This window comes from Dendrobates tinctorius, unplaced genomic scaffold (assembly GCF_039654945.1).
Source record: "Dendrobates tinctorius isolate UK_male_01 unplaced genomic scaffold, ASM3965494v1 ptg000040l, whole genome shotgun sequence".
In the NCBI taxonomy this organism is placed as follows: Eukaryota; Metazoa; Chordata; class Amphibia; order Anura; family Dendrobatidae; genus Dendrobates; species Dendrobates tinctorius.
The window spans coordinates 21,721,539-21,736,818 of record NW_027361708.1 but is presented as its reverse complement, the minus strand read 5'-3'; the positions used below and the strand labels follow the sequence as shown (position 1 = coordinate 21,736,818).

The 15,280-nt window shown below is 47.3% G+C and overlaps 1 protein-coding gene across 3 annotated transcripts in view; it reads right to left on the bottom strand.

Annotated features, from left to right (window-relative positions):
• Positions 1–15,280, bottom strand: part of WAPL (WAPL cohesin release factor) — a 129,046-nt gene that overhangs the window by 60,293 nt on the left and 53,473 nt on the right. For all 3 annotated transcript variants that reach the window (XM_073574873.1, XM_073574872.1, XM_073574871.1), the window contains 4 exons: positions 13,438–13,574; positions 10,133–10,244; positions 9,737–9,961; positions 7,014–7,125 (listed from right to left, as the gene is read on the bottom strand). In XM_073574873.1, coding sequence (XP_073430974.1) covers positions 7,014–7,125; positions 9,737–9,961; positions 10,133–10,244; positions 13,438–13,574 — 586 coding nt within the window. The remainder of the gene's footprint in view (positions 1–7,013; positions 7,126–9,736; positions 9,962–10,132; positions 10,245–13,437; positions 13,575–15,280) is intronic.

Below are 15,280 nucleotides of genomic sequence, written 5' to 3'. Positions count from 1 at the left end.
AGGGCCAGGTAATTTTTACAGTGAAATGACAACTGTAAATAAAATAAAAAAAAAAAAAAATAGTACATCTCACGATAAAATGTATATTGTCATGGAAAGTAAAAACAGAATGATCAAAAACAGAAAATCGCATAGTCGGGAATGGGTTTAAAAATACAACCAGGGCTGTGGAGTCGGAGTCGGAGTCGTGGAGTCGGAGTCGGTGCTCATTTTGGTGGAGTCGGAGTTGGAGTCGGTATAAAATGGACCGACTCCGACTCCTAAAATATATAATAAATTGGGTACAGTAGTTCAATGCAGAATGTGCTGAATATTTTTTCATAGGAATTTGGGAAGTTATGAAATGTCCTATAAATGACTGTTCTATTCCTGATCTAAGGCTACATTCACACACAGCGTTTTTCCTGTGTTTTTTGAGGATACGTTTTTCAGCTGCAAAAGCAGATCATCTTTTTAAAAAACTGCATCACCTGAAAGGTTTTTGAGCTAATAGATAATGTTTTCAATAGCAAAAGCAGATTAGAAATCTGCTCTATCTATCCATATCTGTCTATCCATATCGTATCTGTACCAAAAAGAATGAAAACCGGGTAGTACACCAATATATATTCTGTTCTATCTAAATATCTTGATTATTGGATCATAAAAATGATTAAATGTCTGAGGTTCACATTGTACTACAATAAATTTTTCACTTAAATATAAGCAATATGTGTAGGAGTCGGAGTCGGAGTCGTGGAGTCGGTGTAAGGGAAATTGAGGAGTCGGAGTCGCAGGTTTGGCTTACCGACTCCACAGCCCTACAACTACATCAAAGTCCTGGTAAAGTTATTGAGTAGAAAGGCATACGCTATATATTATCTCCGAAGTATAATAGAATTCCATTTTCTCCTTCGTCTCATTGGGGGACACAGGTACTGTGGGTGTATGCTACCGCCATCTGGAGGCTGACACTAAGTAAACAACACAAGGTTAGCTCCTCCGCCGCTGCATACACCCTTGGCCCGATTGCGGGCGGAAACCAGGTTTTATGCTTAGTGTCCTTTGGAGGCACATGTGTCTGGTTTTCTCCAGACTTTTTTTTTTTTCTCCTTTTTCTCTTCCATGAAGATAAGACAGGGGCGACGGACCCTATTTAAAGGGTGCGATCTCCCTAAACCAACAACGGGCGAGCACGTGTTGAGTATCGTCTCCACGCATCCTTCAGCGCAACGTGGGACATAGTATAGTTTCCCCTCAGACTTTTTTTTTTGCTATGAAGATTAGACAGGGGCAACGGATCCTATTGAAAGGGTCCGATTTCCCCAAACCATCAACGGGCGAGCACGTGCGAGTATCCCTCCACGTATCCTCTCCTGCGACGTGGGACACGATGCCGGACCTAGCCCTGACCACCCCTAGGTATTGAAACCATGGGCTGTACAGAGGCACAAGACTAGTCCGTGCGGCCCCCACTGCTCCACCAACGCTAGACGGCGGTGCTGCAAGGCGGCGGATGGTCCTTCTCCTCAGCCTTGTAAGGCGGATGGAGTTAGGGTGCCTGCACCGTCCTGGATCCCACCCCCCTGTCCCTTCTATCTGATCGGAGAAGTTGGCTGCCAGATGGTATGGATGAGATGGCCAGGGAGGGCCCTGTGGCGTCCAGAGGGTCGGAGCCCTTATCTTCAAGCGGTCAGCAGTAGCTGACAGGAGTCCCGGCATAGGCCCCCGCCTCTTCCCTTCCCCAGCCCCCCAGCAGTCCCTCACGCGTTACTGCAGCGGAGGCGGCACGCCGCGTCTGACGCCAGTAGGACACCGTCTCCAGCCTAAGCGGCGCCCCCGCAGCCACCCCCGTCGCGGCCTGGCATCAAAAATCCAGCCCGCGGCGTCGGCCAGTGGTAGGCCGCGGCCCGGAAGTCCCGCCCTCCTGGCGCGACGTCACTTCCGGTGGCCCGCCCTCTGGAGCCTGGGCGGACGCCGGATAAATTGAGGCCCCGACTTCGCTTCAGGGTAGGCCGCGACCAGGAAAGAGCTGTTGGGCCGCCATCAGCAGGACTGTGCACGGCAGGAGAGCACGTGTGGGGGACACAGGATCGGGTAAGTGCGCTGCGAGAGGCACGCTACGGCAGCCAGGGGTGCTCCCCCTCCCCCCACAGCCCCTAGCAGATTGAGGCTGGGCGGATACAATATGGCTGGAAAAGGGAAGATGCACACATTCCTATACACTGCATGCATCGCCTGTAGGGCCTCATTTCTGCGGGCGCAGAGCAATAAATTATGCGAAGCCTGCGACTCCGAACGCGCCCGGGAGCCCTCCCCTGCAACCGAGCCCAGGGATTCAAATCCTCCGGAATGGGCCTTATCGCCATCGCAGTCTATGGCGTCGCTTACAAAGGCGATCGAGTCTCTTCACGCCCCAGATAGGGGGCAAGGATAGTGGCTCGCCGATCTGGGAGGGGTCCTCCACCTCACAAGAACCTCCGGCCTGCAGGGGCCGCTCTCATTCCAGGCAGGCGCAAAAGAAACGAACCCACATGCCGTCTCCTGACCCATCCGGTGCTTCGGCATCTGTGAGTTCGGCATCACGCTCGCCTTCATCAGTTGTCGGGACTCAAACGAGCCCCTTGACCTAGATACCCCAGGGTGTGGGGAAACAGTTGACAGCCTCATTGATGCTGTTAATCAGACTCTGGGAGTTGAAGATGACGTCACCTTGGCCTCAGGCCATAAGGTATCCTTTAAGCGGGATAAGCGACCGCATAGAGTGTTTGGCTCTAACCCAGAGTTTGAGGACGTAGTGCAGCGTCACAGGGAACGGCCAGATAGGCGTTTCTCAGGACAGAAGACGATAGAGGCAAGATATCCGTTTGCTCCAGAGCTCTGTAAGAAATGAGCAGAATCCCCAGTAGTGGATCCACCAGTGTCACACTTGGCCTCGAAATCCTTGTTATCTGTACCTAGCGGTTCTTCTATCAAGGACCCCATTGATTGGCTCATAGAAAGTTTAGCGCGCTCAGTTTTTGAAGCATCAGGATCAGCACTCTCTCCCTCATTCGCGGCAACGTGGGTAGCCAAGGCCATGATGTCTTGGTCAGAATCATTGAACAATGTCTTGCACGATAGACACGCCTACAGAGGTATCAGAGATCGAGAGTCAAATCGCTATGGCTGGTGACTACTTAATCAACGATTCCTTGGATGCGGCCAATTGTGTGGCGCTTGCGGCCGCAAATGCGGTAGCCATTAGGAGGGCCCTATGGTTAAGGACATGGCGGGCCGATTCAATTTCCAAGAAGTCGTTGACTTCCCTGACTTATCAGGGTGGCCGCCTGTTCGGAGAAAAATTAGACCAACTAATCTCCTATGCTACAGGAGGAAAAAGCAGCTTCCTCCCGCAACGAAGGGTCAAGCAGCCGTTTCGCCAAGCTCAGGCACGGTTTCGGGCCTTTCGCAACCCCGAGTGGACGGCAGCGGCCAGCTCTGCCGCTCCAGGTCGCCCCAACCAGGATAGGGAGCGACAGGTCTCATATAGAGCCAACCCATTGGGCAGAAGGCAGGCTCGTCAGCCCAGGGAGAGCTTCAGCTAAATGACTCGGAGTACCTTTTAGGCGACATCAGCAGAGTAGGCGGCCGCCTGCTCCACTTTCGCCATGTCTGGGTCGCGGTAGCACACGACTCATGGGTGGCGGAATTGGTGTCCTCAGGGTACAAGATAGAGTTTATCAAATATCCCCCAAAACGATTTTTTCTGTCCCGACTTCCCAAAGTGGAGCCCCGGGCAAGGGCGTTACTAGGGGCCATCAATTCACTCCAGCGCAACAGTTATTGTTCCCGTACCAGAGCACGAGAAGGCTCAGGGGTTTTATTCCAATCTGTTCGCGGTCCCCAAAAAAGACAGGACAGTCAGGCCGGTGTTGGACCTGAAGCTCCTGAACAAGTTCATCAAGGTCAAACATTTCCGAATGGAATCTCTCCGTTCAGTTATATCGGCCATGGGCCAAGGAGAATACTTGGCCTCTATCGACATCCAGGATGCCTACCTGCACATCCCCATTTTTCCTCCGCACCAGAGGTTTCTGCGGTTCGCCATCAATGGCCGACATTTCCAATTTGCAGCACTGCCCTTCGGGCTAGCCACTGCCCCCAGAGTGTTCACAAAGGTAATGGCGGTCGTGATGGCCGTCTTCCACTCTCGGGGCATAGTCGTCTTACCATACTTGGACGACCTTTTGGTGAAGGGCCCCTCATTTTGGGCATGCGAGGAGAATGTCAGCATCACGCTGGATACCCTCTCCCGCTTGGTCAACAGGAAGAAGTCATCCCTTGTCCCAGCCCAGAGAATTTCCTTTTTAAGGATGATCTTCGACACCTCCAGAGGGTTGGTAATTCTCCCCCCAAGACAAAGCCCTAGCGCTCCGGCAAGGAGTCCAGAAGCTTCTATAGCCAGTTCCGCACACCATTTGGTTTGGGATGAGGGTACTAGGGAAGATGGTGGCAGCAATAGAAGCAATTCCGTCTGCCCAATTTCATCTTCGCCCCCTACAGCATGCCCTCTTGTCAGCCTGGGACAAGAACCCATTCACGCTCGATCATCAGTGATGGCTATCCTCGCAGGTCAGGCAGTCGCTAAGGTGGTGGACGATCAGGTCCTCCCTTCTTCAGGGGTAACCCTTTCCCCAGGATCAGTGGCTAGTGATCACAACCGACACCAGCCTCCTCAGCTGGGGAGCAGTGTTCCGCCACCACACGGCCCAGGGGAAATGGTGCAAAAGGAAGCACGGCTTCTGATCAACTTATTGGAAATAAGAGCGGTCCGGCGGGCACTGCAACATTTTCAGCATCTTCAAGCAGGACGTCCCATCCGGATTCAATCGGACAACGCTACGGCGGTAGCTTACGTAAATCATCAAGGGGTCATGCACAGCAGGGCAACCATGCGCAAGTTAGGACACGTGCTTTGTTGGGCCGAGAGAAACCATTCGGTAATATCGGCAGTCCATATCCCGGGCGTGGAAAATTGGACGGCAGACTTCCTCAGCCGGCAGAATGTCACGTCGGGGGAATGGTCTCTGCACCCCGAGGTCTTCCAGCAGATTTGCCAACGTTGGGGAACACTGGATGTGGATCTGATGGCCTCCAGGATGAACACCAAGGTGCCCGTGTTCGTCGCTCGGGATCCAAGAGCGATCACCGTGGATGCGTTGGTTCTGCCATGGAACCAGTTTCGCCTTCCTTACTTGTTTCCCTCGCTGCCGCTGCTCTCGAGGGTCATCAAGAAGATCAAAACAGAAGGGGTTCCAGCAATTCTGCTGGCCCCAGACTGGCCCCGTCGGGCTTGGTACGCAGATCTAGTGAAGCTGCTCGCCGACATCCCATGGCGGCTACCAGAGCGCCCAGATCTACTGGCCCAGGGCCCGATCTTCCACCCGAACTCAGGGGCCCTGTGTTTGACGGCATGGCCGTTGAATCTTGGATTCTGACCCAGGCTGGGTTCAGCCGCAATGTAGTAGCTACAATGATTAGCGCCCGGAAGGCTACATCGGCGAAGATTTACCATCACACCTGGAAAGTCTTCTTTGCTTGGTGTCGAGATCGTTTTTCCCCACTGACATTTTCGATTCCCAACATCTTGGCCTTTCTCCAGTCAGGCCTAGACTCAGGTTTGGCCCCGAGCTCCCTTAGGAGGCAGATATCGGCGTTGTCCATCCTTTTCCAGCGAAGGATTGCTGCCAATATGCAAGTGAGGACTTTCGTCCAGGGAGTCTCCCACTTGGTACTGCCCTATAAGGTGCCCCTGGACATCTGGGACCTTAACCTGGTCCTGAATGTTCTGCAGGAAGTCCCTTTTGAACCACTACAAGATATTTCTTTGTCATACCTTTCCCGGAAAGTAGTGTTCTTGGTAGCGATAACTTCCTTTAGCCGAGTCTCTGAGATGGCGGCCTTGTCTTGCCGAGCACCGTTTCTCACCTTCTACAAGGATAAGGTGGTGCTCAGACCAGCGCCCCCCTTTCTGCCGAAGGTCGTGTCCTCTTTCCACATTAATGAGGAGATTGTCTTGCCCTCGTTTTGTCCAGCGCCAGCACATCACGTGGAAAAAGCTCTTCACACGTTAGACCTGGTGAGAGCTCTCAGGAGGTACGTGGCGTGGACGGCACCCTTTCGTCAGACGGACACGCTGTTCATGCTCCCCGAAGGGCGCAGGAAGGGACTCGCAGCCTCAAAATCGACCATAGCCAGATGGTCTAACTATTCAGGAGGCCTACCGCATCAGGAGTGCCCCGGTTCCAGCAGGGATCAGAGCACACTCTACTCGGGTAGTGGGCGCCTCTTGGGCGTTTCGGCACCAGGCTTCGACGGAACAGGTGTGCAAGGCAGCGACCTGGTCCAGCCTGCACACGTTTACTAAACATTACAGTGTCCATACTCCGGCTTCGTCAGATGCGAGCCTAGGTAGAAGGATTCTCCAAGCAGCGGTGGCACACCTTTAAACAGGAGGTGCATGTGGCTTGGATTGGTGAGTCAACTTCCCACCCAGGGACTGCTTTAGGACGTCCCATAGTACCTGTGTCCCCCAATGAGACGAAGGAGAAACATGGATTTTTGTGAAAACTCACCGTAAAATCCTTTTCTCTGAGACGCTCATTGGGGGACACACCACCCACCCTGTTAACCAAGTTAGCTCTGGTTTACTTAATGTGCATTTTTTGTTGATGTCAGGGTGGATCTTTTCCAGACATATTGTTATCTGCATTTAGGGCTGTTTTTCGTTATTCTCCTACTGCTTTTGCACTAAATTGGTTTCCGCCCGCAATCGGGGCGAGGGTGTATGCGGTGGAGGAGGAGCTAACCTTGTGTTGTTTACTTAGTGTCAGCCTCCAGATAGCGGTAGCATACACCCACAATACCTGTGTCCCGACAGTACCTGTGTCCCCCAATGAGCGTCTCGGAGAAAAGGATTTTACGGTGAGTTCTCACAAAACTCCATGTTTCTGTAACTTGGTTTCTCTACCCAATCATTTTATCAAACATACCTTTATCTACAATATGGTCCAGTCCGCCTAAAAGTCTAAGCTCTTCTTTAAACCAATCTCCTGCACGCTTGGAGGTCAAAGATAACAAAGTCTCCATAGCTAGATGGCCAGTCTGAAAAGCAAGAATAAAGATTATATACCTAAAATATAAACTAACCTATAGCAGACGCTCATCATGGTGGCTTACAGAATGTAATATTCATCATAAGCGATCACTACCAACAACCAACTGGGTAGAAACACACCAGCTATGATGCTTCATGATGTGTATATTTAAGTGTTAGATTGCGTAGGTGTAAAAGGTTTCCTTTTTTTGGGATTTCTGGAGAACAAGCCTTCCTGGAGACTTGTTCTTCCGAAAAGAGGGAATAATAGGAAGCATTTAAGGAAAACAGGATGGATGAACACAGAACTTAAGCACATGTTAAAAAGGATGAAAGAAATGTTTATAAAATGGAAAGAGGGAGGCATATCTAAAGAAGACTATAATGCTGTCTGCAGAGGCTGCAGGGCACGAATCAGATTATCTAAAGCTGACAATGAATTGAGGCTTTTAAGAGACATCAAAAGCAATAATAAAGAATTTTGGGCATATGTCAAAAGTAAAAGAAAAGTCAAAGATGCTATAGGATTTTTACAGGATGAAAATGATGAAATGGTAAGACAGGATGTTGAGAAGGCCGAACTTTTAAATTCCTATTTTGCATCTGTTTTCTCTCAGAAAGGAAATGTAACATCAACTGTTCTTCACTGTCCTATTAAGGGAATAGAAGAATCCAGGATATCAATAAGCAGAAAGCTAGTGAGGGAACACTTAGCTAAACTAAATGAATTCAAGTCTCCAGGTCCAGATGAATTACACCCCAGAGTTCTGAAGGAGATAGCAGAAGAAATTTTTGAACCCCTCTCCATAATCTTTGAAAATTCGTGGAGAACAGAAGAAGTCCCAGAAGACTGGAGAAGAGAAAATGTTGTTCCTATCTTCAAAAAGGGGAAGAAGGTGGACCCAGGCAACTATAGGCCGGTGAGTCTGACTTCTATACCAGGAAAGATCTTTGAACAAATTATTAAACAACATGTATGTCAATACCTGGATAAGAATGAAGTGATTAAACAGAGTCAGCATGGGTTTGTAACTAATAAGTCATGTCAGACTAACTTAATTTCCTTCTATGACGGAATCACTGATTGGGTGGATCAAGGAAATGCTGTAGATATAGTATATCTTGACTTCAGCAAAGCATTTGACAAAGCATCTCACACAATCCTTATTGAAAAAATTACTACGTATGGAATGGACAAGGCAACTGTTAGGTGGATTCATAAGTGGCTTAGTGATCGGACCCAAAGAGTGGTAGTAAATGGCTGCACATCCAGTCGGAAGAATGTCTCAAGTGGGGTACCACAGGGCTCTGTCCTGGGTCCTGTAATGTTCAACATCTTTATCAAAGATTTAGATGAAGGAATTGAGGGTCAACTGATTAAATTTGCTTATGACACAAAGCTAGGAGGGATAGCTAATACTAGAGAAGAGAGAGGATTCAGAAAGATATAAATATGGGCAGCACGGTGGCTCAGTGGTTAGCGCTGCAGCCTTGCAGCGCTGGGGTCCTGGGTTCGAATCCCACGAAGGACAACATCTGCAAGGAGTTTGTATGTTCTCCTCGTGTTTGCGTGGGTTTCCTCCGGGTACTCCGGTTTCATCCCACACTCCAAAGACATACTGACAGGGAATTTAGATTGTGAGCCCCATTGGGGACAGTGATAAAAAAAATGTGTGCAAACTGTAAAGCGCTGAGGAATGTTAGTGCTATATAAAAAAAATAAATAAAAATAAAAAGATATAAAACTGGAGCAGTGGGCAGTAACTAAAAGAATGTTTTTTAACAGGGAAAAATGCAAAGTACTACATCTGGGCAATAAAAATGAAAAAAGCATATACAGAATGGGAGGAATAGGGCTAAACAACAGCACTCCTATACTAATAGATCACAGACTGAATATGAGTCAACAGTGTGATGCAGCAGCAAAAAGGCAAATGCAATTCTAGGATGTATTAACAGAAGCATAGAGTCTAGATCACGTGAAGTCATTATTGCCCTCTACTCCTCTTTGGTCAGACCTCATCTGGAATACTGTGTCCAGTTTTGGGCACCACATTTTAAAAAAGACATCAGCAAACTAGAGCAAGTTCAGAAAAGAGTGACGGGTCTGCAAACCCTGTCTTATGATGAAAGGTTGCAGGATTTGGGAATGTTTAGCTTGCAGAAGAGAAGACTGAGAGACTTAATAGCTGTCTACAAATATCTCAAGGGCTGTCACATTGTAGAAGGATCTCATTTGCGCAAGGAAAGACTAGAAGCAATGGGATGAAACTGAATGGGAGGAGACACAGATTAGACATTAGAAAAAACTTTTTGACAGTTAGAGTGATCAATGAGTGGAACAGGCTGCCACGAGAGGTGGTGAGTTCTCCTTCAATAGAAGTCTTCAAACAGAGGGTGGACAGACATCTCTCTGGGATGATTTGGCAAATCCTGCTTTGAGCAGGGGGTTGGACCAGATAGCCCAGAAGGTCCCTTCCAACTCTACGATTCTATGAAATTCCATGAAACCTGACTGAACTGCTGTCAACTCTGTCTAGACCCAGACGTATGTGCAGCATATGGTGACTCCTATTAAACAGCAGCTAAATAGACTAACACAGCAAAGACACAGCTTACCGTGATGTTTTCCAAGTCTAGATGTTTGTTGTGCACGGTTTCACAGAGCTTCCTAATTTTCTCTTTTATTTTGTTCATATCTTTCTCATTCATATGCCTGGTGGTGGTATCTTGCTCCATTTCTAGAAGTCTGATCATAAGGTCTAGACTTGCTCGGTCGAGGTCCATGTTTAAGCGGTCTCTGCTGAGTATGTACATGAGTGCAGCGGTACAAAGTGCTAAATTCTGATGAGAGAATAATAATTCAAAATAAAAAAATAAAACTAACACACGTTAACAGCAGAATAGCACTAAACTCAACTATGGACTGTACCAGAGTCAGTGCTGCTGTGATTACTAGACAATTGCATCTACAGATGCATAGACTGGTTCAATGCTATCAATAAGCTAACATACCGGGTGATGCTGACTGTCATCCAGTGTTTTAAAGACCATGGCTACCATCCCATGTGCTCGCAGGTGCATTCGGAAACTTGGCATTGCACACTTAGTTGCCAAGCTGATAACACTGAAATAGAAGACATTTTGTATAAAAACACTTCTTAACCAATAATGTGATGTAAAGAAAATGGAATATGCCACTGCAATCTAAAGTGAAAAACATAAATCATAAAGCATGCCTTTTGTGATCGTGTAATAAAAGCAAAACTTAATCCAGTCATCATTATATATCACTTTTTAGGACCTCAATTAGAACGGCAAAGCAAAACAAGAGGGCCATATCCAATTACACCTTAAAAGGACACTATGAACGAAACACCACATTGCACATGTTGGAGAGCCAACTTATCAAAAGTCGATGGAAGGTATTGATTTCAGAGGATGCCACGTAATGCCCAATTTCCAGGGCAGAATTCAGCAACAAGCCAAATTGGAGATAGTAACTGATCGAGAAGGTAAAATATCAGCAGCGCACTCCCACCACATTTCTCTTCTCTTTCGCTATAGCTACAGCATTCTGTAATGCTGTAGATAAGCCCCCGATGTAACCTGAAAGATAAGAAAAAAAAAAGAGTTAGATTACACTCACTGGGGGGCTGTCCGGTCTTGAGCTGATTGGTGTAGCGGTCCGGTGCCTCCCTTCTTCTAACAGTGACATCTTCTTTGCTGCCTGTCGTGGCTATTGTGCAGGCGCACTGCTCTGCCCTGTTGAGTGCAGAGCAGAATACTGAAGTACGCAGGCACTGGATCTCTCCCAGCGCCTGCGCACTGCAAGACTCTGCTGCGTAGGAGCCACGACAGGCAGCAAAGAAGAAGACATCACCGTTAGAAGATGGGAGGCACCGGACGGGACGGCGACACCCATCAGACCGGACGCCAGGGTGAGTATAATCTAACTCTTTTTTTCTTATCTTTCAGGTCACATCGGGGGGGGGGGGGGGGGGGGGGGCTTATCTACGGCATTGCAGAATACTGTAGATAATCCCTTGATGTCGGTGCCAGCAGCTGATAGGCGAAAAATAGGGTGCTAGATTCCCTTTAAGTTATCACATACACATAAGAAGGGGATAAATGCTTGACCAGGGGAACTCTGAAGAGTTTAAGTAGGAATTGAGCAGCGTTAACGCATGTGCATGATCTGTCAATAGTAAACTAATTAACCCGAATAATAAAAGCCATAAAGAGAAAAATCCAAAAGCCAGATATGATGTTGTACTATGTCCCCTCACCCCCCAAAAAAAAGATCAAGAAAAATAAAAAAAAAAAAAAACTTTAAAAGTCTCAGAAAACAGAGAAAATTTATTTTTAACTCGTTTCCAATCACACTGAAAAAGAAAAAAAAAAAAAACGTACACAATTTGGGTATTGCTGTAATGCAATTATTGCAGTAGAAACATCCAAAAGAAATAAACCAACAAGCCATTATAGGGCTATGTCTAATGAAAGAAAATTATGGTTCTTAGAAGGAGAGGAAAAAAAAACAATGAAACGCAAAATAATGAAAAAACCCTCACGTAGTGGAGAAAGCGTTAATACTACATAGATTCCCACCTAGAACACATGGATAGAAGTATGTGGACATCTACACAGCCTTCACGGACATGCCATTGCAAAACCATAGAAATTTAAGAAGTTGTCTACTACTTGGACAACTTCTTGTAATACCCCTCGCTTGGCCCCCATAAAATAATAAAGTTAATACTCACCTCCCTCCCATGCTGGTGCCGTTCCTGGGGTGTCGGCACTCTCTGGGGCTCCCGTTCTATTACTGTGAAACGTGACGCTGGAGCCCAATCAGCACTGGCGTCACTGACCCTGCTTCCTGTCAAGTTGAGCAAGAAGAAAAAGTCAGAGCAGCTGCAGCCCGGACTTCATCTCCATGTTCGATTTGTCCGAAGGCAGGGACAGTGAAGCCTCCGCTGATTGCGTGCTGGAGTCACAACAACCCAACGAGAGACCTGGAGGGGAGAGAGTGCTGACAACGCGGGAACGGCGCTGGCAAGAGAGGCGAGTGTAAGCTTTATTTTATGGGGGGGGTCAAACATTTTGATCAATAAGGGGTTCTAGTAGCGGACAACCCCTTTAACAGGAACCCCTCTTGTAGCCATGGCGAGTCTTCCCATGAGATTCTGGCATCCGTCTGTAGGGATAGGACCCCATGCAGCTAATAGAGCACCTGTGAGGTCAGTCACTGATGTTGGAGAAGGATTGAATGGCATTCATTGTTAACACAGCAAAAAAGGGCAGCAGTATTTACCTGCCCAGGTCTCACAACTAATGCAGCAAACCCATGTAGTAAAGATGGCGGCAACACCAGTACAAAATACTGATGAGACAACCACTCACAACCTACCAATTCATGGAGGGGTTGATTGCTTAGTATTGGCTTCAGTAGCTTGCTGGTCACACACAGGTAATGCACATTGTCTGGCTAACAGCCTATCAGGGACACCCATACTATTAGATAAGGTGGACTGCCCAGAACTAAGTGCACCCCATGAGAACAGACATCTTAAAATGGTGGGCTTGGCTGCACCCTGAAAAATTATGTGCAAAAAATATACATATGAGGTATTGGTTGATATTCTGGCCAGATATGCAAGCTCGCAAACCCATATCAAGGGTTGTCACACTTGCGATTCCCAACACTAAAATTAGAAGCAAACCCACAAAAAGAGGAATAAAAAATCCTCTAAAAATTTTTGTGGTGTTAATGCGCGAATTTTTAGAGGATTTTTTTTATCACTTCTTTTGTGGCTTTGCTTTGAATTCTGGCATTCAGTGGTCCTAATATGCTCAGGCTGTCCTAGTTACTCCACAAATCACGTCTTTATGGACTTCACTTTGTCTTCAGATGACCAATCATACTGAACCAGGAAAAGGCAAACCTCTTCAGCAAGTATGATCAGGAGTCTAGTGGTACTGCTCTCCATAGTAGACCAGCCAGCGGTCAGCAGTGCAGTGACGTGCGGCGTCTTCAGCTCGATGGAGACTGATATTATGTAACTCTACAGTGACTTACGTAGTAAAGAAGCTGAAGTTTATGTGCCATACACTTCAGCACTCGGAGGCTTTTTCTGACTTCGCACAGTCTACTGGTCCTAGCTGAGCCATAACCTCTCGCATTTCACACTAGTAGCACTTACATTCTGTATGGGAACCAAATGATCAGTAGGAACACATATACATTGCCAGATTACTTACAATGTGTGTAACCCCAGAGAGCTGCCTGTATAATTCCAGTTGCAGCTTCATCTCACCTAAGGCATCTTGTGTTTATGGGTTGATTACTCTTCAATCCACTCAGCAGATACTCGATATCATCCGTAAACTCCTGATTTTCACCAAACTCCACCACATCATTGAAGTGCTTCACATGTTGGACAACTGTGTACAGCTGAAAGAAAATACATGTATAAGATTCTTGGTGCTGACCATAAGGATTGTAAAAATTCACTGTAGCTCACTCATTAAAGGGAACCGGTCAGCAGGATTGTGCACAGTAACCAGGTCGGCGCCATTATACTGATTATTACAATGATACCTTGGTTGAAGAAATCCGTCTTGTGGTTGTTTAATGTTTAATTTTCAGTTTATGAGTTTCTCGTGCTCTGGGGCAGCTTGTGGGGGAGGGGTTTTTACGTGGTTATCTGCTTACATATTCATCTGTATGGCTTATGACAGGTCTCTGATCCCTCAGGGACCTGCCCCCTATTTTACATACTGGATATATGTTTTGGACAAAAAAAAGGTTTCACATTCAGCAGGCAGGCGCTGTAGCATGACCGAATCTATAATTTCCATGTCATTATTTTAGTTGGTGGTACACATGTATTCAGAAAAAAATATATCTCTCAAAATGGCACTGGCCACGCTTGCAAAGTAGCGTCTATCGGCGATCCGATAGATACTACTGTGCAGGCACCGTCGCAGCCATTTTGTTAGAGGAAAAAAAAAATGGCCTCCACCAAGATGACGCCAATAGATGATACTGAGCAGGTGCCGCCAGTCACCTTGGTGGAAAACAGGATTTTGGGTACTCACAGTAAAATCTGTTTCACGGAGTCTTCATTGGGGGACACAGGAAACCATGGGTGTATGCTGCTGCCACTAGGAGGTTGACATTATGCAAAAAAAGAGTTAGCTCCTCCCCAGCAGTATATACCCACCAACTGGCAGAAAGCTAATCAGTTAGTGAGAAAGCAGTAGGAGAAGCAGAAAAACATAACAGAAGAAACTTAGCAGATGACAAGAGTCTGAAAACAACATTAAACAAGGGCGGGTGCGGTGTCCCCCAATGAAAACTCCGAGAAACAGATTTTACGGTGAGTACCCAAAATCCTGTTTTCTCTCTCATTTCATTGAGGGACACAGGAAACCATTGGACGTCCCAAAGCAGTCCCAAGTGTGGTTAGAACTATAGTACCCTCAAGTCAGAGCTCAGGCCACTGCAGCTTGCAGGACCTTTCTACCAAGGTTCGCATCTGATGAAGCATGAGTGTGAACCCTGTAGAACTTGGTGAAAGTATGAATTGAGGCCCATGTGGCAGCTTTGCAGAGCTGTGATGCCGACACCTGATGGCGAACTGCCCAAGAGGCCCCCACCGAACGCGTGGAGTGTGCTGTAATCCTCAGTGGACGTGCCCTACCTCTTAGACGGTAAGCTTCCAGAACGGTGGAGCGGATCCATCGAACAATGGTAGAACAGGTCGCAGGAAGGCCCCTTCGTGAACCCTCTGGGATAATGAACAGTGAATCTGAGCGACGGAAAGGCTCAGTCCTGGACAGATAAATGCATAGAGCTCTTACCAGATACAGATTGTGCAATGATTGCTCTCGGGGGTGAGACAGAGATGGACAAAAGGATGGGAGCACAATGTCCTCGTTCAGATGAAAACCGGAAACCAACTTGGGCAGAAAGGATGGGACAGGACGTAGGACCACCTTGTCCTGGTGAAAAATCATGTAAGGTGACCGACAAGAGAGCGCCACTAGATCAGAAACACATCCGATTGAAGTGATAGTAACTAGAAAAGCGACTTTCCAGGAAAGGAGTGTGGGAGAGATCTCATTAAGTGGTTCAAAAGGAGACTGCTGTAATAC